At 48.0% G+C, this 24,093-nt stretch overlaps 1 protein-coding gene across 1 annotated transcript; it reads right to left on the bottom strand.

Annotated features, from left to right (window-relative positions):
• Positions 1-240: 240 nt before the first annotated feature.
• Positions 241-23,483, bottom strand: LOC135823982 (zinc transporter 6-A-like). Its single transcript, XM_065336864.1, has 14 exons — positions 23,254-23,483; positions 18,761-18,845; positions 18,147-18,189; positions 16,165-16,230; positions 14,639-14,719; positions 14,147-14,182; positions 12,274-12,368; positions 10,517-10,565; positions 9,625-9,744; positions 8,857-8,959; positions 8,042-8,089; positions 7,396-7,464; positions 3,503-3,547; positions 241-1,568 (listed from the first exon to the last, which is right to left on the bottom strand). Exons 1-14 carry the CDS (start codon positions 23,296-23,298, stop codon positions 1,029-1,031), a joined length of 1,425 nt encoding a protein of 474 aa, XP_065192936.1. The 5' UTR covers positions 23,299-23,483; the 3' UTR covers positions 241-1,028.
• Positions 23,484-24,093: the final 610 nt, after the last annotated feature.

Raw genomic sequence — 24,093 nt, forward strand, 5'->3', positions numbered from 1 at the left:
TTGGTACTATGAAGGCATAGCTTGTGGAAACACAGTAATTTTGCACAGAATTCAGACACTATTTGGTAACGGTTATAATCGATTACTCGATCGTTAAGCTAAAGAGTAATCGATAGGTGAAAATCCACGATCGTTTCAGCCCTAATATTTTATCATTCACTGCTGTATCTGTAGCCACTGTGCTCTCCCCCCCCCCCCCCCCCCCCCCCCCCGTCCACACAAACAAAATACCAGATATCGTAAGTGTACCATTTTATTAGAGTAACTCAGTAAGCTGTATAGTGTAAGGTAGTAGTAGTAGTAGTAGTGATGTAGTTGAAAATAACTAGTCAGACAACTGTAGATAGTGACCAGCATAGTAGCACACAGAGATCCAGCTCTGTGGAAGGGCGAGGGAGAGAGAGAGAGAGAGAGAGAGAGAGAGAGAGAGAGAGAGAGAGAGAGAGAGAGAGAGAAGGGGCGTAAAAATAAAACTGAGTATAGGCGGAGAATCTCGTAGGTCCACCAACCAATTGCTTCTTCTCCCCAACCTTTGGGAGTACAAAAGAACAGTCACTGATCAGGAGAAGAAGAAGGAGCCCAGTGAGTCATTTTGAAAACGCTAATCAAGTCCACTCAGAACGCATACTGCTGCTGCTACTGCTCATATACCGCTCAGCGGCTGGTATTCACAATCGTTTCGCCTGAAGAATGTACAGATGGCGCTGAACTGACTTGGCCTGGGTGATGTCCCGACGGCCATTGCGAGACCAAGAGCAAATCTTTGAAACGTGACATAGCCTTGCAGCTTGTGCTGTATCGCTTCGGGAAGAAACTGCAACACACCAGGGTGGTGCAGCCAACATCTCCATGATACGACAACCCAGACCTTGATACAGATCTTCACGAGGGACCCATTTCTTACCAGTGGCAGTAGCGGTGGACTGAAGCCATCATTTCACACCAACGAAACAGGCTGTCTTGGACCTGTGCATCGCACTGGAGTATTAGAGAACACGAGCAATGTGATCCGTCAAGCTGGTTTCTAGCTACGTCAAGTGTCCCTGTGCATGTGCAGGTGGAAAGTAGGACTGGACAGAGGGATCATGCGCTGCGGTCATGCCATCACTGGAGATGGTGGAGCCTGACGATGTGGAGGAGGCACTGGCCGGCAAGTAGGGCGTTGGTACAGCACCATAGGGTAAGTGGAACGTAGCCGCCGCTGGCACTGCAGGAAACGAAGCCGTGGGGCCGGCCGACAGGATTGGCGGGAACGAGGCCGTCGGGCCTGTGCCGGAGTTCTGCCGCGTGAACTCTACAACGTGCGATTGCAGACTGCCCACGGTACGATTGCCGGCTAGGCCAGTACTGCTAGTGGCCTGACCGGTGACGGTAAGCGGTAGCTGTGATGCCACAGCACGGCCGCCACTGCTACTGCTGCTGGTGTGACTGTGGCTGTGACTGTGGCTGTTCGTGGGGATAGTGTTGGTGGTGGTGGACGACGGGATCGACCAGTCCTCCTTGAACGTCTGAATGGTGAGATGCGACACGACGGCCGATAACCGAGTGATAACCTGGGCAAGAACCTCCTATACATGGTAAACACACAGACACACAGACACATTCATGCACGCACACAGACACATTCATGCACGCACACAGACACATTCATGCACGCACACAGACACATTCATGCACGCACACAGACACATTCATGCACGCACACAGACACATTCATGCACGCACACAGACACATTCATGCACGCACACAGACACATTCATGCACGCACACAGACACATTCATGCACGCACACACAGACACATTCATGCACGCACACAGACACATTCATGCACGAACACAGGACAGATGTGAACAGATCTTGTGGATGTGTTCCTACTTTCCCATCTTCCACATACCACTCTGGCCCATGACCCACAGCATGGTTACAAGCAGAATGACAATATCCCAACAACATGATTTTCAGGGACAATTGCCTTTCCCTTAGACAGGGGCAGCCACGATCGTGTGCTAGACGAGAGAAAAGAGATACAGTAAGACATGTTATTATAACGAGTCGCAAATTTAACCATTGTCCAAAAATTCATAGTCTAACGAGAAGATTTGTTAACGATGCTGCAGTATTCCGGCATACCCACACACAACATATAAGAAGCAGAACGGCCTCAATGGATCTTATTCTAACGAAAAATGTCATCCGTTAAAATGTTAGATTTACTTCCTTGTTATATATACATGTCTTTCAGTAGCATAAGTACCACGTGGTCATCGCTTGTGTTTCAATGCAGGTACGGGCACACAGCCATAGCCGGACATGAGCAAACAGCACTGCACGTACCCGTAATGTCGCGTATGAAAGCCGGGCGTATTCCTGTAGAAGCCGATGTCAGGGCTAGGCTTCTATTCAAACCAGGTAGTTCTATGTATGTCAACGTTAAAACCAGGCTTATGTGCCGACAGTACTTCCTCCGCGTCATTAAAATTGTCGCTTCCCAGAGCAATTTTTCGAATTTTATTTTGTCCACTCGAAGGGCAAAGAAATCAGCTAGAAATTGAGGCAGAGCATTGTCGACAGCCCGAGCTTTAGTTTGTGGTCAACCGCTTCGCTGCACTTGCAGCTAAGGTCGACGTCTTCATCCGAGTTTGAGGCAGACCCTTCAGCACTCAACAATACGCTGAACAAGACGCGCGTTCAAATTCAGGCCAAGAACCTTTGTTTTCAAGCGATCCATGCCTCCAAGTGGCAGGCGATGAAGGCATGCTAGCATTTTTCAAGTACACTGTAACGACCATCCAGCAGGATAGGGTGAGCAGTTCCGCACCTTCTTTCCTTGGCAAACGCTTCGCTAATTTTGTTGGTGTTTTCAGACCTCTTTAGGAGCTGCATCTGCGCCTTGATCCTTGAAGGGTGGTGGCGTTCCTACGGATGCGAAAAGCCCGGCTTCCAGCCGAGTCTCACGCGAACTGTGATTTTTTCAGACCTCCCTACTTCGCAGCAACATGCGCCACAAGTAGCACATTTTAGGAATTTGAGACCACTTTGTTCTTGCCATCGTCAACATCAGCATTTCGTATTCAGGAAAGATACCAGGAATCTTCTACCCGAGCTTGCAGTCTTGATAAATGCCCAAGCGAACGACGTGGGACGGCCCGAACTCCAGAAAACGAAATGCGCTCTGGGACGGAATAGTGCGGAGCGCGATGAATTTGCTTGGTGCGTAAGAGAGCTCCGACAAAGTCCGAGACCACCACGGCTTCAGTGACAAGTAGATATTGCGCAAGAAGAGTCGCACCAGTGTTCGAACACAGAAAACAGCGATTCCGACAGACTGACTATGACGAGCCAGGTCACAAATATTGCGATGTGCGAAGCGACAATTTTAATGACGCGGAGGAAGTACATCTTGAAATCAGGTTTCTATACGAGACAGGCTTTAACACAAGACACTACTGTATATAGAGGCACCAATGGAAACGAAAAACATTTGATGTCTGACTGCACACCTGCTCATTGGCATCACGGCGAATTCGTACATGAAGAGAGCCGGCCTGCATGGAACAACAGCAATCCAGAGCAAAAAAAGGGCAGGACTCAGAGGCCAAGCGACAGCAGCCGCAGCAACCCAATACACACGGCACAGTACGGTCGGGCACCGGAGATCGGAGCTGAAGAACGAACAGCCTAGAAAGTCACCAAGCACAGCATACCAACGTACATACAGTCATGGGAACTCAACTATGCCTAGACCGTAATATATGATAAGAAAGGTCTAGGCTATGAGGAAGACACCCCCCGGACTTGCATGACGCTTGACAGAATGGTATGAAATACTGTGAATGCTGCTTGATGTAGATGTACATGACATGTGCAAAATACAGTGTTGCAATGGGAATTGGTCCTGGGGAGCCAGCTTAGGACTTTGCTTTCCACCTACTTGTAGCGCAACTGTACAAGTACAAGACAACAATGGTGACGTGCAGAAGTTACTTCATGGAGATGAACAGTGTCGATGATGACCTCATGTGCAGTATGTGTTATTTCAATCACTGTCACTGGGCATTAAGAAAATTTGCTGTGCACGTGCCTTCTTGGTGGAGACATTGTAGTCACCCTGGGGCCACCTCCTTGGTGTGATACGGGATCCACCACCGAACCATATCGGGCTTGAAAGGGCTACATCACAGCCAGCCCAGAGTCATGACACTGCTGACTTTTGGATGCACTTGGATCCAGTGTTTGTATGGGTCCATGCACGATTGGGTGGTTTCCTTCGCAGCACAGTGACACATCCACTGGTAGTGGCTGGACTGGGCCCTCCTGGTCAGGGGACCCACTCCTGCCACAGAAAAACCTCACACCTACATGTACGTGCAATACGAGGGGTCCACCCACCAAGTCCTATACTTCGCCATGGGCATAGTCAAGAGTACATGAAAGCCAGAGTGTGCAGCTCGGATGGGCTGCTGTCACGGCGGAATTCCGTGATTACATCATTTTCAGTGGCGGGTTTAGGGGGGGGGGGGGGGGGGTGTGCGGGGGGAGCCCCCCCCCCCTCAAAAGTTTCGACCTAGGTTTAGAAAAATAAAAGGCAGGGCTGGGGGCGCGCGCGCGACCTGAAATGATCGTCCAAAAGCGGTTGCACGGTAGAGGCGACGGTTCGATACCAGAACGGCTTGACAGCCAAGTTTGTATAGACCCAAACCGATCATCAGCGTTGATTCCGTTGATTGTTCACTCGAAATATGTTTGTGGAAGGAAACTGGCATGTTGAAGTTTGCTCTGAGGCTAGAGTCAATCGAACTGAGCCACTCCTTTGTGTTGACCCATTGCCTCCAAGTTGCCCAATTTTTCGCTTCAAATCAGAGGTGGCTCCAAACCGGAAAGGTTTTAGAGTGCACGTCAAATTCACTCTGATTTCAGAAATTAGGTAATTGCTATCGCTCCACGACGGCCAGTACAGAGTAACAATAAGCCTTGTGTGTGATTCCATTAGTTTTGATTGGTATGCGGTGTTTTATTGGCAAGAGGCGAGCCGCTGTTTACCTGCGACAAGAAGTTGATTTTTCGAAAGTCGTAAAACTCAAGTCGCAGTGCGAAGCAACACGTCAAAAACTCACCTGCTTGGTATGGCGATTCTGGTCATCGCAGAGCCATGAAATTTTGGCTCGGAGTATAACACATCGTAGTCTCATTGTGACATAATATTATGTTTTCTAATCAAAATACCAAGAGAGAAAGTGAATATTGAGTCCATTCCGGTTTGCAACCTATATCCTATTTGAAACCGTCGCCTCTACGGTGCTCGAGCTGGTGTTGATTGAAGTACACACTACAGAGTACCAGTGATCATGCACGGCTACAGAAACACGGTGCACCGGTGACCTGACTGTGTAAACTGTTGTACAGTGTGATCCCTGCTGGGACGCGCTCGAGGCGTCTTGAGACTTCTTTCCGCAACTTTCAAGTTTGCACAACGATATTTTGAGGTCGAGGATGATCGCCTGAGCCCTCGGCATTCGAATCGTGTTTTGGTTGACTCGAAGACTTTTCTTCGATGTCTCAGCGACATCCCAAAAGCCAAGCTCTAGCCAGCAGAGCCTGGATGGATTTTTGCAAAGCGTTCCTGTGGCGGCGCAACTCCTGCTGCCGCTCCAACAGGAAACAGTGGGAGTGATGATGTCGCTGTTATTCCAGCTGAACTTTCGGAGCGGACTGACAGTCACACTCCGCCAGACGTGGAAGCACCTGTTGTCAGCGAGCAGCCAGAACATGAAGAACAGCGCACAGTGACAAGTGGACATAGTACTAACGCTGCCTATGTAAAGGATGCTTTGAGCGGTGAGAAATTGTTGGACTCGCATAAATTGCAGTTGATTCGCTCCAGAAAACCAGTGCCCGGTTGCTCGCTGCCGTTCTCGCTAATTGCTGACAAGAGAAAGCAGTCAGACACATCGAAGCGATTCCTCCAATTGTCTTTGTTTGAGAAGCACGAGTGGTTGGCGTATCACGACGGTGAAGGTGACGTATCAGCGGCTGGTGTGTATTGCTTGCCCTGCGTTCTCTTCCCCAGTCTTCACCGAGGTGGTTCTAGAAGGGCAGACAACCTGATCACCAAAGTGCACGGAAATTTCAAGAAGCTTGCAGAGGACTTAGATGTCACATTGCCAGCATAGAGGTAGCCTATGCCTTTGACCTCCCAGACAAGATCAACTTCGGAGCTGAAGTGGAGCTGTGGAGGAAGAAGTGGGAAATGTGTCCAGCAGGAACACGTCCAGATTCTCTCCCCAGTACTGTCAAGGAAGCCAACACCTTGCTCTTCCCAAACATCTCGCGCATCTTCCAGCTTGTTCTTGTCATTCCTGTGACATCTGCTGGCGTCGGACGTGCTAACTCCACCCTGAAGTTCATCAAAACGGAACGTCGCAGCACCATGACGCAGTCACGACTGAATGCCCGTGTGCTTCTGCATTGCCACAAGAGCATTCCTCTGGATCTGGATGCTGTATTGAACAGGTTAGCTTCAGCTCATCCTCGCAGAATGCTGTTGGTTAACCCTGTCCAGGAGGAGTCCGAAGGCAACTGCCCAGACTTGTAACTTCTCTCTCCTGTTGACATGCCCTGCCGAGCTTTGAAGCCAAGCTGTGTACTTACCATGTGCAGAGGCAACTGCTGTGTCCTTTCTATGTACTTAACTATTTGTGATGAAAGCTATGGAAACAAACTCTTCTACCAGTACAACGTAATAATGAATCGTGCCTAGTTGTTGCATTTTCTGGCAGTATAATTATAGTGTCTAGTTACAGTGGTGAACTCGTATCCATAAGTTCCTATCCTTTCTCTATATAATACTGAATCAGTTCACATAGCGGCAAATTTGAAGTTTACAATGTACAATGTTGCTGTGTGTACATTTAAATACAATTTGTTCGTGGTGTGTGAGATTTACGGCTCCTTGACATCGGTTTTCAAAATGGCTGACCTGGGACAGTAGCATGATGTCATTTATCCCCCATCCCGGCCGCACCCCCCCCCCCCCCCCCCCCTCAGCCAAATCCTGGACACGCCACTGATTTTAGTGATGTAGCGCGTACAAGCAGGATTCAAGCCGGTCTCTTTCTGCACAGCTGCAGCTCAGTTGTACGCACTACGCCATTTCCCGCCTCAGATCTGCGCCAAATATGATGTAATCACGGAATTCCGCCGTGACAGACACCCATAGTAGAAAAGGCCCCAAGCTGCACACTCTGGTTTTCATGTACTCTTGGCATAGTGGATCCAAAAGTCGGTATCTGTCATAAGATTTTGACGATTTGTGACATTATTGCTTTCAATCCCTATCAGGAACATCGAGTGAGTTACTGGAACGTACACTGCTACTATTAACACCATGACTAACCATTGTGCCAAACGACAGCATCCAGAAGTGCTCCTTGCGTATTTCCAGCACCCCGTCCAGAGTTGCAACCTGCGACCACAGAATCAAGTGTGGTACACAGTCCCGCACGCGCGCGCACACACACACACACACACACACACACACGCACACACACACGCACACACACGCACACACACACACACATACACAAAAAAACACAACACAATGAAGTGTCTAACTATGCACATAAGTAGGACAACGCTTTCCACTAAGATTCATGACTTAGTGTTGGGATTGTCAATCAGGGAAAAGAGTATGGCTTTGTATTTACCGACTGAACATTGCAGCCAAAGTGGCATTCCACATCAACACCAATGGAAAATCAATTCATTATGGCATATGAGAATGAAATGATGAACCGGCTCTCGAAAATTTCACCGAATTTACAAGTACAAGCTACAAAGCAAGTTGTACCCCAGTCATTGCCATTCAATATCTCCCCTTAGCTTTAGATCTCTAGAACACTGGCGAAACAGGTAACGGATTACTGAAAGGGTTGCAATTTAATCTATAAGCGAGTTCTAAGGCCACCGTAAGCATGCGAACAAAGAAACCAACACTAGTGGAATCATCGACTACGTCAGCAGATCGGCAATGGGGAACTTACCTCACGCAAACACTTGTCAAGCTGTACCATAACGTGCTCCGGCGTGGTCTGCACATGCCGAGAACAAACACAGCTGCAGCCTGTCACCCAGTGGCTATCCACATACACTAGTAGACTACTTCAGTCAACTTGGCTAATAACGACTAAGAATATAACAATTTGCGAATAAGGACACAATTTCCATGCCCAGAGCAAAGTCCCACCTAACTGTAATACATATAATGAGACTTCGGGTATAACTATAAGGACACTTCGCGAATAAGGACACTTTTCTGATGCCCCGCCGAGTGTGGTTATAGGCAAAGTTGACTGTACATCTGTACAGCTGGGAGTCAAGTACTGCGTGCAAACGTGTGTATTGCAGCTGTGACTCAAGTAATGCGTGCAGACATGTGCATAACAGCTGCGAGCCAAGTGATGTGTGCAGACATGTGCATAACAGCTGCGTGTCAAGGAGCGTGTGCAATCATGTGCATAACAGCTGTGTGAGTGACCAGGTGAACATCAGTGTAGAGATGATTGTGTACACGCATGAGTGCATACACCAGCACGAGCACAGATACGCACAGACACACATGCACTCACACACACATGCGCGCGCACACGCACACAGACACACACACATGGACACACATACACATACACACATGCACACATACAGACACAGACACACACATGCACACACAGACACCCACCCCCACACACACATACACACACGCACGCACACACAGACACACGCACACACACGCACGCACACACAGACACAGACACATACATACACACACAGACAATGCAAAGAGAAATAGGACTCTGACCTGTAACAGAATACGTCCGGTGTAGGTAGCCAGCGGTAGCATGGTGCCAGAGACGACCATAGCAATACACATTGCTGCAATGGGATCCGCTGTCATTGCACCACTGTGCAAGTATAACCACAGCACCACGGGAGAAAGAACAAATACAGACACATGCACAAATATACAACTCAGTTAAGTATACAGGTGTACAGACAGACAGACACACACACACACACATACACACACAGACACACACACACACACACATACACACACACACACTCACATGCACAGAGACAGACAGACAAACAGACAGACACACACTCAGTAAACACTTAGCTGACTTAGCTGTCTGCAGCACCGAGTACCCATTCCAGTGCAGTGGTGGCATTGAAAATTCGAAATGAAATCCACTGGGTGATTAAAGCCTAGCCATGCTCACTGCACAGCGCAGTGGTGGCAATGCTCACTGCACAGCGCAGTGGTGGAAGTGCACTCTTAAAAATGGCCTCTTTGCTGCATGGATGTCTTTTGCTCTTAAAGACCAAGCAAGGTTTGTTCCATGTTTCCAGATGTGTTTTGCTCTTAGAGACCAAGCAAGGTTTGTTCCATGTTTCCAGATGTCTTTTGCTCTTAGAGACCAAGCAAGGTTTGTTCCATGTTTCCTGATGTCTTTTGCTCTTAGAGACCAAGCAAGGTTTGTTCCATGTTTCCTTCACTTCTTCCCTTCGCCAGCCATTTCCAAGATCATCTGGCATAAGAATCAGCTGCATACACATGACTTACAAGTGATCAATGGCAAGGCAGGAAACCAGTACAGCAAAGCTAGCCGTCAATGATACCAACGCCAGCGGGTTGAACTGAGGAATGAGGGAGCGGCGTAGCATAGGCACGGCGGAGCAGACACTGCAAGTAAATCAGAGTAGGAAGGTGCATGCACACACATAAATGCACACACACACACATGTACACATACATGTACACACACATGTCCACATACATGTACACACACACACACACACACAGACACACACCATTGGACCATTGGATGCCCATCGCTGGAGGCGATGATAGCAATGCTACAGCAGAAGCCATAGCAGCTTGTGCTGGGATTGCACCATTCAACAGCTTGCAAGGCTGAAGAATTGACCGCCACTATTCAGCCTGGTCTACACCACACAGCTATGAAGTGGCTTTTTCTGGCCAGTGAATCCCTACTTTTTGGTCTTTTTTCATATTTTTTCCGCACACACACATCACACCACATACTCCGGCATACACTGGCTGTTGGTAACCACCCAGGAGAATGAAAGAAAAGCCAGGAGGAGTCTGAGAAAGAGAAGAAAGACGTGTGTGACCATAATCGTCGGGAATCGAACCCGCAACCTATCGATTGGAAATCGCTGCACATACCACTGCACCATATGGGACACACACACACATGCATAGACATGCACACACGTACACGCACACACACACATGCACACACAGCGACAGACAGATAGACACAGTAGAAATATAGTGGATTTGTCAATACACCATCTTCAGTTGAATGGGCCAGCTGTACCGGCACACTACACACCTGCTGCAACACAAATATGTCTGCAAGAAGAGAGCTGCTACAAACTGAAAGACACAGCCTGACCAGAATATGCAGGCAGCCAGACAGTACCCTCACCTGTGTCCCATATCGGCCACCGCATCCTGAAGCCAGCTAGCACCAGCCGCTAAAAAAATAACAACAATAGACAGAAGACGCACATGCACGCGCGCGCACACAGACACACAGACACACACACACGCACACAAACACTAATTATAACACATGTAACTTCTGATGTAAGGGGCACGGCGCATGGTAGAGTATCAAGTGGCTTTCTAGCTGGTCATCTGATAGGCCCATCCAGGTTGGATTGGGAGATTCGCTGAGTGACCCTGTCCAATATGGACAGGCACACCACTAGGCTTCCATTTGAGTCCAGCCATAATTCTACTGTCTGCAGCATACTATTACACCATGCCATTAATGGTCCAATATGACCTACAAGCATACCACTTTAAGGGACCGTACAGAACTGAGCATTGTATCAACAGCTGACGTTCAGTAGGACCTGCCTGCAGCACTACCAGCCAGAAACATGTAATTCTTGCAACTTCTCCATTGCTGGAGAATACAAGGTCAAGACAAGGGCTGAAACGATCGTGGATTTTCACGTATCGATTACTCTTTAGCTTAACGATCGAGTAATCGATTATAATCGTTAGCAATTCTGTGCAAACATTACTCTGTTTCCACAAACTATGGCTTCATAATACCAACAAATCTGCATTAGTGAAAGGGTAGCTCCGAAACATGGCAGTTTCGAAGTCAAGTTAACCTCAGAACATGAACCATATCCCTGGCAACAGCATACTCCCAGCGGAAACTGATTCAAACTTCACAAAACGAGGGTTTACCGTACTTTCTGGACACAAATTAAAAAAACGCAAAAATAATCGTAATCGGTAATCTAAACGATTGCTCGATCGTTAGAGTTATCAAACGAGTACTCGAGTATTCGGTATAATCGTTTCAGCCCTAGTCAAGACACATGCCCATCGTGTTCTCCCCCAGTAGTGGCCTACAGTCTGTCCACAAAAAAAAGAATGTAGTGTTTTCTGAGCTATACAGTTATGGTTCACCTATTGCAAAGTTATCGAGTCACAACGTCGTCTACGCGGAATGTCTCCGCACGTATTTATAGTAAAAAAAAACTGGTATGCTCGGGCCTGGTTTAAATCTGGCTTTGGAAAATTTATTTTCCATTGCTATCAGGTTCGGCCTCATTTTCTCTGTGCTGCGCTGATGGGTCCACAAATGACGAAACAGTTCTGTCCGCAGATTGAGTGTAAAAAAAAAACTATGGATGATTTGACGTCAAGATCTGAAACCGCAGGAAAAATCTCGCAGGAAAAGCCACGTGGGGCATCCTTCAACTTTGGTTGTTTGCTGTCTTCTTCCTCGAAGGATGATCATTGAACTAGTATGGCCAGTAGAGGTCGTTGGTTAGGATCCACTGACCTGGTGAGTGAAGAGAAGAGCCTTACCAATAATGTACATGATTTCTTTAGAGAGGAGAAGCTGACAAGGAAAAACATTCACGGAAATAAACCCGCTTTGTAAAGAGGATGTGCGGCCCATAGAAACATCCTATACGGCGGTAGGGAACAGCATCCAGCACCCCTAGCAAAGTGGTGACCCAGGCTGGCAAAGAAGAGCACTGCCATACTACATAGCACAGCACGTGATAAGGCCAAAACTGGCCAGAGATAACAACAGACATCAGAAATTCGGACAGCTACATTTCACGTCCGCATGGGTATGCGCGCCCAAAATAGCACATCCCGGGTGTAAACTACGTTACTATAGTCCCACCAAAAGTGATATAAATTTACCTGTAGCGACATGGTGGTATGCTTTGTTCTCCAAACCATATGTGACCTGTAAGTGTGTGCCCAGACCTAACAGGACTACAAACAGCATCCTCGACCTGAAAACACAGGCACAGGGCAAACAGAAATCAACGACAGATCACTCTTCACGAATCGTAAGCCACCTAGCAGTCTTGAGCACCAAAAAATGTTGCGCGATTTCCCAGTACAGATCAGTTTGTAATGACACCTGTTTGCGGAGAAGAGATTAGATCGTATTAAAGCGCGAGCGTGCATGTACGCTCTTGTAGCAAAACTCATGGTCTACATTTTTTCAAAGCAAATCGTACGGTTTACAGTACACAATCTGGATTCGGGAAAAAAAGAAAAAAAGCCAACGGCTACACAGAACAGCACAGATGAGGCACTGTGGTGCTAAGCTGCCACAGGCACATGTATCCATGTACACCCGTCACCAGTACATGTATCCATGTAACCATGTACACCCGTCATCAGTATATGTATCCATGTACACCCGTCACCAGTACATGTAGCCATGTACACCCGTCACCAGTACATGTATCCATGCACACCCATCACCAGTACATGTATCCATGTACACCCGTCACCAGTACATGTATCCATGTACACCATGCACACCTGTCACCAGTACATGTATCCATGTACACCCGTCACCAGTACATGTATCCATGTACACCCGTCACCAGTACATGTATCCATGTACACCCGTCACCAGTACATGTATCCATGCACACCATGCACACCCGTCACCAGTACATGTATCCATGTACACCCGTCACCAGTACATGTAGCCATGCACATACGTCACCAGTACATGTATCCATGTACACCCGTCACCAGTACATGTAACCATGCACACCCGTCACCAGTACATGTATCCATGCACACCCGTCACCAGTACATGTATCCATGTACACCATGCACACCCGTCACCAGTACATGTATCCATGTACACCCGTCACCAGTACATGTAGCCATGCACATACGTCACCAGTACATGTATCCATGTACACCCGTCACCAGTACATGTAACCATGCACACCCGTCACCAGTACATGTATCCATGCACACCCGTCACCAGTACATGTATCCATGTACACCATGCACACCCGTCACCAGTACATGTATCCATGTACACCCGTCACCAGTACATGTATCCATGTACACCATGCACACCTGTCACCAGTACATGTATCCATGTACACCCGTCACCAGTACATGTATCCATGTACACCCGTCACCAGTACATGTAGCCATGCACACCCGTCACCAGTACATGTATCCATGCACACCCGTCACCAGTACATGTATCCATGTACACCCGTCACCAGTACATGTATCCATGTACACCATGCACACCACGTACACCTGTCACCAGTACATGTATCCACGTACACCCGTCACCAGTACATGTATCCATGCACACCCGTCACCAGTACATGTATACATGTACACCCGTCACCAGTACATGTATCCATGCACACCATGCACACCCGTCACCAGTACATGTAGCCATGCACACCCGTCACCAGTACATGTATCCATGCACACCCGTCACCAGTACATGTATCCATGTACACCATGCACACCTGTCACCAGTACATGTATCCATGTACACCCGTCACCAGTACATGTATCCATGTACACCATGCACACCCGTCACCAGTACATGTATCCATGTACACCTGTCACCAGTACATGTAACCATGCACACCCGTCACCAGTACATGACATATCCATGCACATACATCACCAGTACATGTATCCATGTACACCCGTCACCGGTACATGTATCCATGGACACCCGTCACCAGTACATGTATCCATGTACACCCGTCACCAGTCCCATACTTACGTTTCAACAGCGGGCGGTGCAAGAATCCTTTCAAGCCTGAGCCACGACAACAAGAAGCAGAACGCCACCAAAGACGAAAACAAAACACACCAAGTTAAGCCTAACTTCCCCGGAGACAAAACAATACACAGGTAAATGCAGAACATGATTGATGCATTCGTCAAAAAGATCCGTGCATATCAGCCGCACAAGTCGGTGTAGAGCATCAACTGTAGGACAGCTATGTTGTTGAGTGTGACTGAAGTGAAGAGCGGTAGACCTCACTTGCATACTAGTCCCAGTCATGAAACGCACAACGACTTCAAGCCAAACCAAGGTTTAATTGGCATGACTCTGCCACAAGCACTACTGTGGCCGTGTGTAAAGGTACATCGTATTATGTACAACACACCACCCACTGCAACGCTGGCAGCAAGTTAGCAGCAGCACCAGCAGCAACAGAAGCAGCCGCAGCAGCAGCAACAGCAGCAGCGATCGGGAGCATGCTCTCACCCTTGCTTCATGATGGAGACACCAGACAGGAGAATGATCATGGTGGATGCGAAGATAGCCAGTACTTCAAACCGTTCAAACCTTTACACAGAAGAGAATAAAGCACAGGAATTTAGAAACCAATTTGTCGAGGCAGTTCGTAATTGTCCAATCAGCCAATCACATGCATAATTATGTGCATACTAGTAACACGTAAATGGACAGCTTGTGCAAGACGCTTGAGCCAGAAAACAAACTTCTGCAGCGACTATACGTTGTCCTCGTACAAAACAAAAACACAAGTACACGTACACAGGTATGCACACAGATACACACACACAGACACACACGTACACACACACAGACACACACGTACACACACACACAACCACACACATGATACACACACATGATGCACACACATGATGCACACACATGATGCACACACATGATGCACACACATGATGCACACACATGATGCACACACATGATGCACACACATGATGCACACACATGATGCACACACATGATGCACACACATGATGCACACACATGATGCACACACATGATGCACACACATGATGCACACACATGATGCACACACATGATGCACACACATGATGCACACACATGATGCACACACATGATGCACACACATGATGCACACACATGATGCACACACATGATGCACACACATGATGCACACACATGATGCACACACATGATGCACACACATGATGCACACACATGATGCACACACATGATGCACACACATGATGCACACACACACACACACACACACACACACACACACACACACACACACACACACACACACACACACACACACACACACACACACACACACACACACACACACACACACACACACACACACACACACACACACACACACACACACACACACACACACACACACACACACACACACACACACACACACACACACACACACACACACACACACACACACACACACACACACACACACACACACACACACACACACACACACACACACACACACACACACACACACACACACACACACACACACACACACACACACACACACACACACACACACACACACACACACACACACACACACACACACACACACACACACACACACACACACACACACACACACACACACACACACACACACACACACACACACACACACACACACACACACAAACACACACACACACACACACACACCTCAGACCTGCCCATCGCAGAAGCGATGATAGCGAACAGCTATGTTAGACATAGCAACTTGTGCTGGGATTACACCATTCAACAGCTTGCAAGGCTGATGAATTGACCGCCACTAATTTTAGCCTGGTATCCACAACACAGCTGATTGAAGTGGCTTTTTCTGGCCAGTGAATCCCTATTTTTCATTTTTTTCATTTTTACACACACACACACACACACACACGCACGCACACACACGCACGTACACTCAAGCACACTCACACACATGCAGAAAAAAGCCCACACAAAACAGGACTCACCCGAAAGAGAATGTACTGGATGGCTTCTGCTGGGATACCCACACTGACAGCAGACTTGTTAGAATACTAACCATTGCAAACAGGCCGCACACACCAGCAATTTGCAGCAGACAAAGAGAACAAAGCAAGGAAAGCATGGAAAGGAAGTCCGACACACCACTTGCAACAAGGACAGGAGCAGGAACACAGACAACACATGGAGAAAAGATGGGGAAGGAGAAAAGACCGTCGGTACAAGACTGCCTTGACCGGACAACGTTCTTTTCTCCTCTCTCCGGTGGTGAGAATGTACACAATACCACACTCTTTACTCCTCTCTCAGGCAGTAAGAAATTCTAAGAATGTACACTACACAACATTCTTGTCTCCTCTCTCAGGGAGTGAGAATGTACACAATACAACATTCTTGACTCCGCTCACAGGGAGTGAGAATGAACACCATACAACATTCTTGACTCCTCTCTCAGGGAGTGAGAATGTACACTACACAACATTCTTGTCTCCTCTCTCAGGGAGTGAGAATGTACACCATACACCATTCTTGACTCCTCTCTCAGGGAGTGAGAATGTACACCATACATCATTCTTGACTCCGCTCTCAGGGAGTGAGAATGTACACTACACAACATTCTTGACTCCACTCTCAGGGAGTGAGAATGTACACTACACAACATTCTTGTCTTCTCTCTCAGGGAGTGAGAATGTACACCATACACCATTCTTGACTCCTCTCTCAGGGAGTGAGAATGTACACTATACACCATTCTTGACTCCTCTCTCAGGGAGTGAGAATGTACACTATACACCATTCTTGACTCCTCTCTCAGGGAGTGAGAATGTACACCATACATCATTCTTGACTCCGCTCTCAGGGAGTGAGAATGTACACTACACAACATTCTTGTCTCCGCTCTCAGGGAGTGAGAATGTACACTACACAACATTCTTGTCTCCGCTCTCAGGGAGTGAGAATGTACACTACACAACATTCTTGTCTCCGCTCTCAGGGAGTGAGAATGTACACTACACAACATTCTTGTCTCCGCTCTCAGGGAGTGAGAATGTACACTACACAACATTCTTGTCTCCGCTCTCAGGGAGTGAGAATGTACACTACACAACATTCTTGTCTCCGCTCTCAGGAAGTGAGAATGTACACTACACAACATTCTTGACTCCGCTCTCAGGAAGTGAGAATGTACACAATACATCTTTCTTGTCTCCTCTCTCAGGGAGTGAGAATGTACACCATACAACATTCTTGACTCCGCTCTCAGGGAGTGAGAACGCACACAATACAACATTCTTGACTCCGCTCTCAGGGAGTGAGAATGCACACAATACCAGGGTCTCGCCAAAGCGACATTGCGGGGCGCTGCGCCCTTCTTCACTTTTCGACCGCCCCCCTTTCAAAATGAATGCGCCACCCTTCAGAGTGCGAGCGACACCTTTTCGTAGGTATGATGAGTACACAGCATGTACATATAGTAGTACAGCATTGTATGAGTTATTGCATCATTATCATCACTTACCTCTACAATCATATCAATAGGGGGTTCCAGTGGCCGGTTCATAAATACATGGTATGGAAGTACAATACTAGTTGGTCGGTTGCATACGGTGCTCTCACAATACGCGCAAAATGACGCGCAAAGGGAAGTGACCATGGTGATTGGGACGCGTGCCACGAAAATCAGAATCGCACCTCGAAAAACAGAAACGCATGATTGGGACCTCGAGAGGGGGTGATCAAAGATAAAAGTAGGCTCGCTGAGCATTTCTGCATGATGTACGATGCACACCAGATACTGTTCGACTGCTTTTTCTGCTCGAGTACCAGTCAGCTGGTTGTTGTTCAGTACTCGGATCGCAGAGTAGTGGAGTACTCCGGGGATACGTAGAATCCAGGTACACAATGTAATGTACACAGTACGACATTCTTTACTCCTCTCTCAGGGAGTGAGAATGTACACAATTCTAACCTGAGTATATCGAAGAATGTCAAAAAGGCAAACGTGTGCAGAGCTGCAGCATAGCAACAAGAAAGAAAGACATTTGTCATGAGAAGGACAGCAAGAGCAAAGACACATCAAGCACTACCGTATTCTCTGGAGCACAAGCCGCACTGGCGTAAAAGCCGCATTCAGATATTTTGTCACGAAAGACTGACATCCGCCCTGCATTTCGTGACAAACTATCTGGATGCGGATTTACGCCAGTGCGGCTTATAACTAGTTTATACTCAGGAAAATACGGTATTTCGCAGTGGGTCTGACACTACCACGGCCTCATTTTCAACACGATATGAAGAAGAAGGCTTAAGAACAGTTCTGAGCGCGCACATGAAGAAGCGATCAGAAGTTGTCACTGCCTGTAAATAGTTAGGTTCGTTTACATCCCTTATCCGGTTACATGATTATATTTCTGCGCAGCATATCAAAGCAAGAAAATTGCACTCTAACATGCTTGTTTATGGATAAAGGCAGATCGTTGAGGACATGCACAATGCAAGCATGCAATACACATTGTGGATAAAGACACGTTGAAGAGGACGTGTACAGACAATGCACACACTGCACACTGGGTAGCTACTTACCCAGGCTGTTGCTTGCCATTACCCAGTAGACCATGACAAGGCATACCAGCAGGTTGACGCCCAGCAGGATCAGCGCACGGCGAGACTGCGCAGCAGCAGTGAGAGAAACACACACATGAACCGTTACAAACACACGCACAAACACACACACACACACACACACACACACACTGTACTGTACTGTACTTGCTCACTGCCAAAATTGGTCACGTGGGTCTCCCCGGGAGAGGAGAAAGAGACTCAAAAGGAATCTTGAAAAGAGGACTCAATTGGCTATTGCACCGCCCAACGGCTGACACCCCTTGAAATAACCAAACTCTGGGTGGATTTAGAAATGATCTCACTTACGGGTTCACCACACATCTAGTCCGCAGGCCAAAGTGCTGAACGGTGTCTAAAAAATTTCGTCCCCAGGGTGGTACCAAGTTTCGTTGGCATGTACCGAGACTCGCGAGAGCCAGCTCAGGGGGTCTTTGTGAAATAATAGAGTCGGTGCGGTGGTGCTGAGCCTCACAGTGGGTGGTTTTCTCTTCGGCTGACGAACGCTCCGTGCCTGCACAGATCTCGTGTTTTCGCATTTTGAGCATGCGTAAAAGTCGCACATAAATTTCACGCCGTGCACGTGGCGATTTTCGAATTTGGCGAGCTCGAAACAAAGTTGAAAGCTGACAGATTCTTTCACAGCTCGTCTTCTTTGGCCACTCCTTAGCGTTTCTAGTGTCTGCAATAGAGTAGAAGGATGGTGGAAAAGGAGCCTGCAACGCCAGTGCAGCAGAAACGTAGCACACGGCAAACTGTTCGAGCTCCCTTGATCCAACCGGGATGTAGGAATTGCATTTTTTGTGGTAGCTTGTCGAAGAAGGTCCCCAAGAGCACCTGCAAGCAGACGACATCACAGCTCCAGACAAAGGATGCTGAGGCTAATCTTCGGAGAGCTGCAGCCATCCGGAAGGACGAGAGAATCCCGGTTGCCATCAGTGGAACCAGCAGTCTTATAGCGCGTGAGGTATTTTACCACAAATATTGTTACTTGAATTACGTGCGAGAGATTACACTATGCAAGCTCGTACAGGAATCCTCATCAGCCACGAGTGCGACTGTCACTGATACGAGTGCTGCCATGGAGGTATCTGACCAAGCACTCGGAGACTCAGAGTCAGCAAGTATGAAGTATCGTGATGGCCGGTTCCATTTCGTTGAGAACATAGCAGTCCAACTCTTCGACGAGTGCAATGTTCTCTCAGCATGAACGCAATTGTCTCGCAGAACATGTCCACTGTTGGTGAGTGTGCTCGGACTGATAAAGTGAAGGCGCTGTTAGTCAGCAAATTCGGTGACATGGTCACTTTTGCACGCCCATCTGCCCCGGAATCGATCGGAACTTGTTTATGCAACCGGCAAAGCTAGTGACATAATTCCACGGTTCCATGGTAGTAGAACTGTCCGCAATGCAGACAGTGACGAGGACTTTGTCGAAGAGGTGAGCCACTCCGCAGCTAAAGTAACGCATGACCAGCAGGAGCTGCACTGCATCTATCATGCTGCAAGATCATTGCGTGTTGCTTTGCGGGGGTATCGGAGGACGAGTAGCGACCTGTCACTGTGTGATGCCAAGGATTGCATTCCGGGCGTGCTTTTTAACTTCCTTGTGTGGCTCCTCAGTGATATGTTCCATGATGTCCTATTACAACGGGGCGCAATCGATATCGGGAGCAGTCCCTTCAACCGCCGCGTATGCTCCATTGCCCAAGACATATTAAATGTACTGTGGCACTAGAGTCGTCCCACCCAAACATGTTGTCCTCGGCATTGGAGCACACCATCTGTTCCGGAGTGAGAGGCCCGTAATCAGTAAGTCAGTGGGTGGGCGAGGACAAGGTGCAGAAAAAAGGATTGACAGCATCAGGGTATCCATCCCGGGATCCAACTGCAGTTACCCCTGCCCCCCCCCCCCCCCCCCAGTGAGGGTAATACTTGCTACTAGTGCTAACTAGCCCCCCCCCCCCCTCCACACACACACAGAGGAGAGGAAGACAAAAGCATACTTATCTATTGACTTTGAGGGAACGTAAAATAGCATAGACGTCGGAAAAAAACCCAAACCCCACACCATTACCCAGAGTACATATGAACCAAGAATATGTAACTCCTATCTTGAGCTGCAATGGACTCACTCACCCCGGAATTTCTTTACAGTCATACCTCGCTTAACCGCACACATCTGTTTTCCACAAAAACATCCGGATAGGCGAGGTAACCGGATAACTGAACACACATACTGTACATGCATGTGGCATGTGAAAAGCAGTGACATCATACATACATGTAGACAGGTCCTATGCAGTACAACTAGCGTGCCCAGTATGTAAAACAAGCGAGAAAAATGACAAGTGCATGCAACTGAGTGCTGTCCGCACACACCCAGCAGGTCAAGGACCTCATTTGCTTGTACAACTCCTTGATACTAGCTTCTGCAAGCGCTAGCCAGCCACATGCAACCGGATACGACGAAGCATTTTGTACACATTTTAACCAGTTTGTACACAAAATCATGCACCGGTATGCGGATCGCGAGGTCCGGTTATGTTGTATGCATAACATATGCCGGTTTTCTTCCGGATGGCGAGGGATCCAGATAAACGAGGTCTGACTGTATTGCATCATTTTTTGGCAGAAGTCGGACCGGGCATTGCAACTAGCCAGTCTTATATTAGTGTTTTGAACTTTTGATACACTAAGTTCAGTCATGAGGGCATGTATGGGCAGGGGTAGGCATGTGTGGGCAGGGGTAGGCATGTGTGGGCTGGGCAGGGGTGGGTATGTGTGGGCAAGGGTGAGCATGTGTGGGCAGGAGTGGGATGGGTACGTGTGCGCATGAGTGGGCTGGGCAGGGGTGGGTGCCTGTGCACGGGAGTGGGCATGCGTGGGCAGGGGAGGACATGCGTGGGTAGGGGAGGGTATGCGTGGGCAGGGGAGGGCATGTGTGGGCAGGGTATTTGTGCACATGAGTGGGCATGTGTGGGCTGGGCAGGGGTGGTTACGTGTGCACGGGAGTGGGCATGCGTGGGCAGGGGAGGGTATGCATGGGCATGTATGGACACGTGTGGGCAGGGTAGGGGTGTGCTGTCCAGTGTTGTCCTGCATACAGGGACTGGGTATCCTGCTAGCGTACAACCTGTACTCTTGCCATGCACATGGCATTGTAGTACGACGGCCATGACTGCCCCACTGTTCACCTGGGGTCATGGTTTGTCTGATGCCTGCACGCACTGGTGTACAACCTTGGGGCGATCTTGCAATCTCACAAGTAACACCTCGAGCATGCACGGAATTTCTGCAACTTGGAATCGCAAAAAAAAAAAAGAGGACACCCACTCCCGAACTAGACTCGACTGAAAGCTCATGAAACTGTTTCACAAGACAATGTAGGTTTGCACTATCATTCTGCACGTAAGCTCCAGGTACTCTTATACCTTTATCCTTTTCTGAAAGAGTTATGGCACCATAGAGGTACAAGGAACATGGCCAAAATTATGTTCCTAAAGCTGTCCCCACAGGATACCGCGATTCCGTAGTAAAGTGACTTTCACTCCCGAAATTTCCCCCACCCTCAGATCTGTCAGTTACCAGAATAACTTCTTCTAATGCATGCTTGTGTGTGTGTGTGTGTGTGAAAATCTGTGGGTGCACATCCAGTGCATTTGCAGATTTGCGTGCTTCTCTTGCGACGGGCGTATACATGGTACATGGTGTGTGGTGTGTGTGTGTGTATGTGTGTGCATGAGCACGCATCTCACTTGTGTGTGTGTGTGCGCGTGCGCGCGCGCGCGCGCGCATATGTGTGGAGGGGACGCCTCCGATGACTAGAATGTTTACACGGGTGCTTTTTACCTTCACACACATCATCCTCCATTATTTTCAGCCAAATTTCCTGATAACATAGAGTACAGCTTACTTTTGCAGGTGAATACTAGTGGCCTGCATGTACAGTCGACCTACCCTCATAACGATATTTGCGTCACACCAAGAAATATTGTTATATGGGTAACTGGTTCATTTCATATACATACGTCATAATGCATGGATTCTGTTCATTTTTTACACTCTTCATAGCATTAAAAAACTGACATCCCTGCACATTATGTGCACAGCAAGGTGCCCACTGGTGCCATTTCGTCATGTCCCAGCGACTTATCAAGTGAAACTTGCCCTACATGTACTCGTATTGTACTCTCCCCGTACCCCTTGAACTTTAAGTACTTCACACCTGGCTAGTGATGATCAGTGCAATGGTTTGATCTACAGGCTATCACCAAGATAAGGCCAATTCTAGGCCAAAGCATTGCACAGGGGCGTGAAAATAAACACAAGGAGATACTCCTGCATGTTCATGCACTGGGCGACCATGGAGACAGTAGCTACAACCCAATATATCGTAAGCAAGTACATTTTTTTACCTAACTAGGCTCATCGCTAAAGTGATTCGAACTTACTTGATCATCTTTCGCAAACATCTGCAACGCTGTTTTGAATCCCATTGCAAGTAGCAAGTACAAGGCACGACTCAGAAGATTACTGGTAAGATTTGGTGGGTCGTACTACAAGAGACGGCTCATTGCACTTCACAAGGGACAGACACCACGGATATGAACAGCATTACACAAGCTCAAGACAGACTGCACTGAACTAATTTTCTTTGTGAACTATTTCCAAGTCTGATAAAAAGAAAACAAAAACAAAGACTGAAAAAATCATACATGTCGCCGTTGCGATTTGAACGACGTCATAATTATGCCCGCTGCAAGCATACGTCATGCGAAATCCATGAAACTAGAAAGACCGCGGTTTTGGAACGATATTTTAGACGGTTTTAAAGCCCGGCACAAACCCGGGTTTGGAGGTGGTACTGTACATGACGTATAGTACACCTGGTACACCCAGCGGCCTGGACTGGCCCATATAAATAGGGCCATATTCATGATGCATTGTCGACAGTTACAGGCCGGGAGGAGTAAAATACCTACACTGACTGTATTGTGAGTGTATACATCATGCACATGTATGGTACTTTACGACTCCCTGGTTACAGCTGTCTAGTACACTGTATCGGGGAGAAGTAAAAAATACCGGGATTATACTCAGTCCGGCTCCCTGATGAGTTATGGTCAGTGTTGTGCCACGGCTATGGGGGCGGGGAGGGGGGGGGGGGGGGGGAGGCATGGTGCACAGGAAGGGAAACTACATTGTACTTTTTGCGCTGACTGCCGGTGCATCTTACTAGACACCGCCACTCCTCCTGAACACTCCACGGCGTACACAGTGGGAGTCCATAA

This window comes from Sycon ciliatum, chromosome 8 (genome assembly GCF_964019385.1).
Source record: "Sycon ciliatum chromosome 8, ocSycCili1.1, whole genome shotgun sequence".
NCBI classification, from domain to species: Eukaryota; Metazoa; Porifera; class Calcarea; order Leucosolenida; family Sycettidae; genus Sycon; species Sycon ciliatum.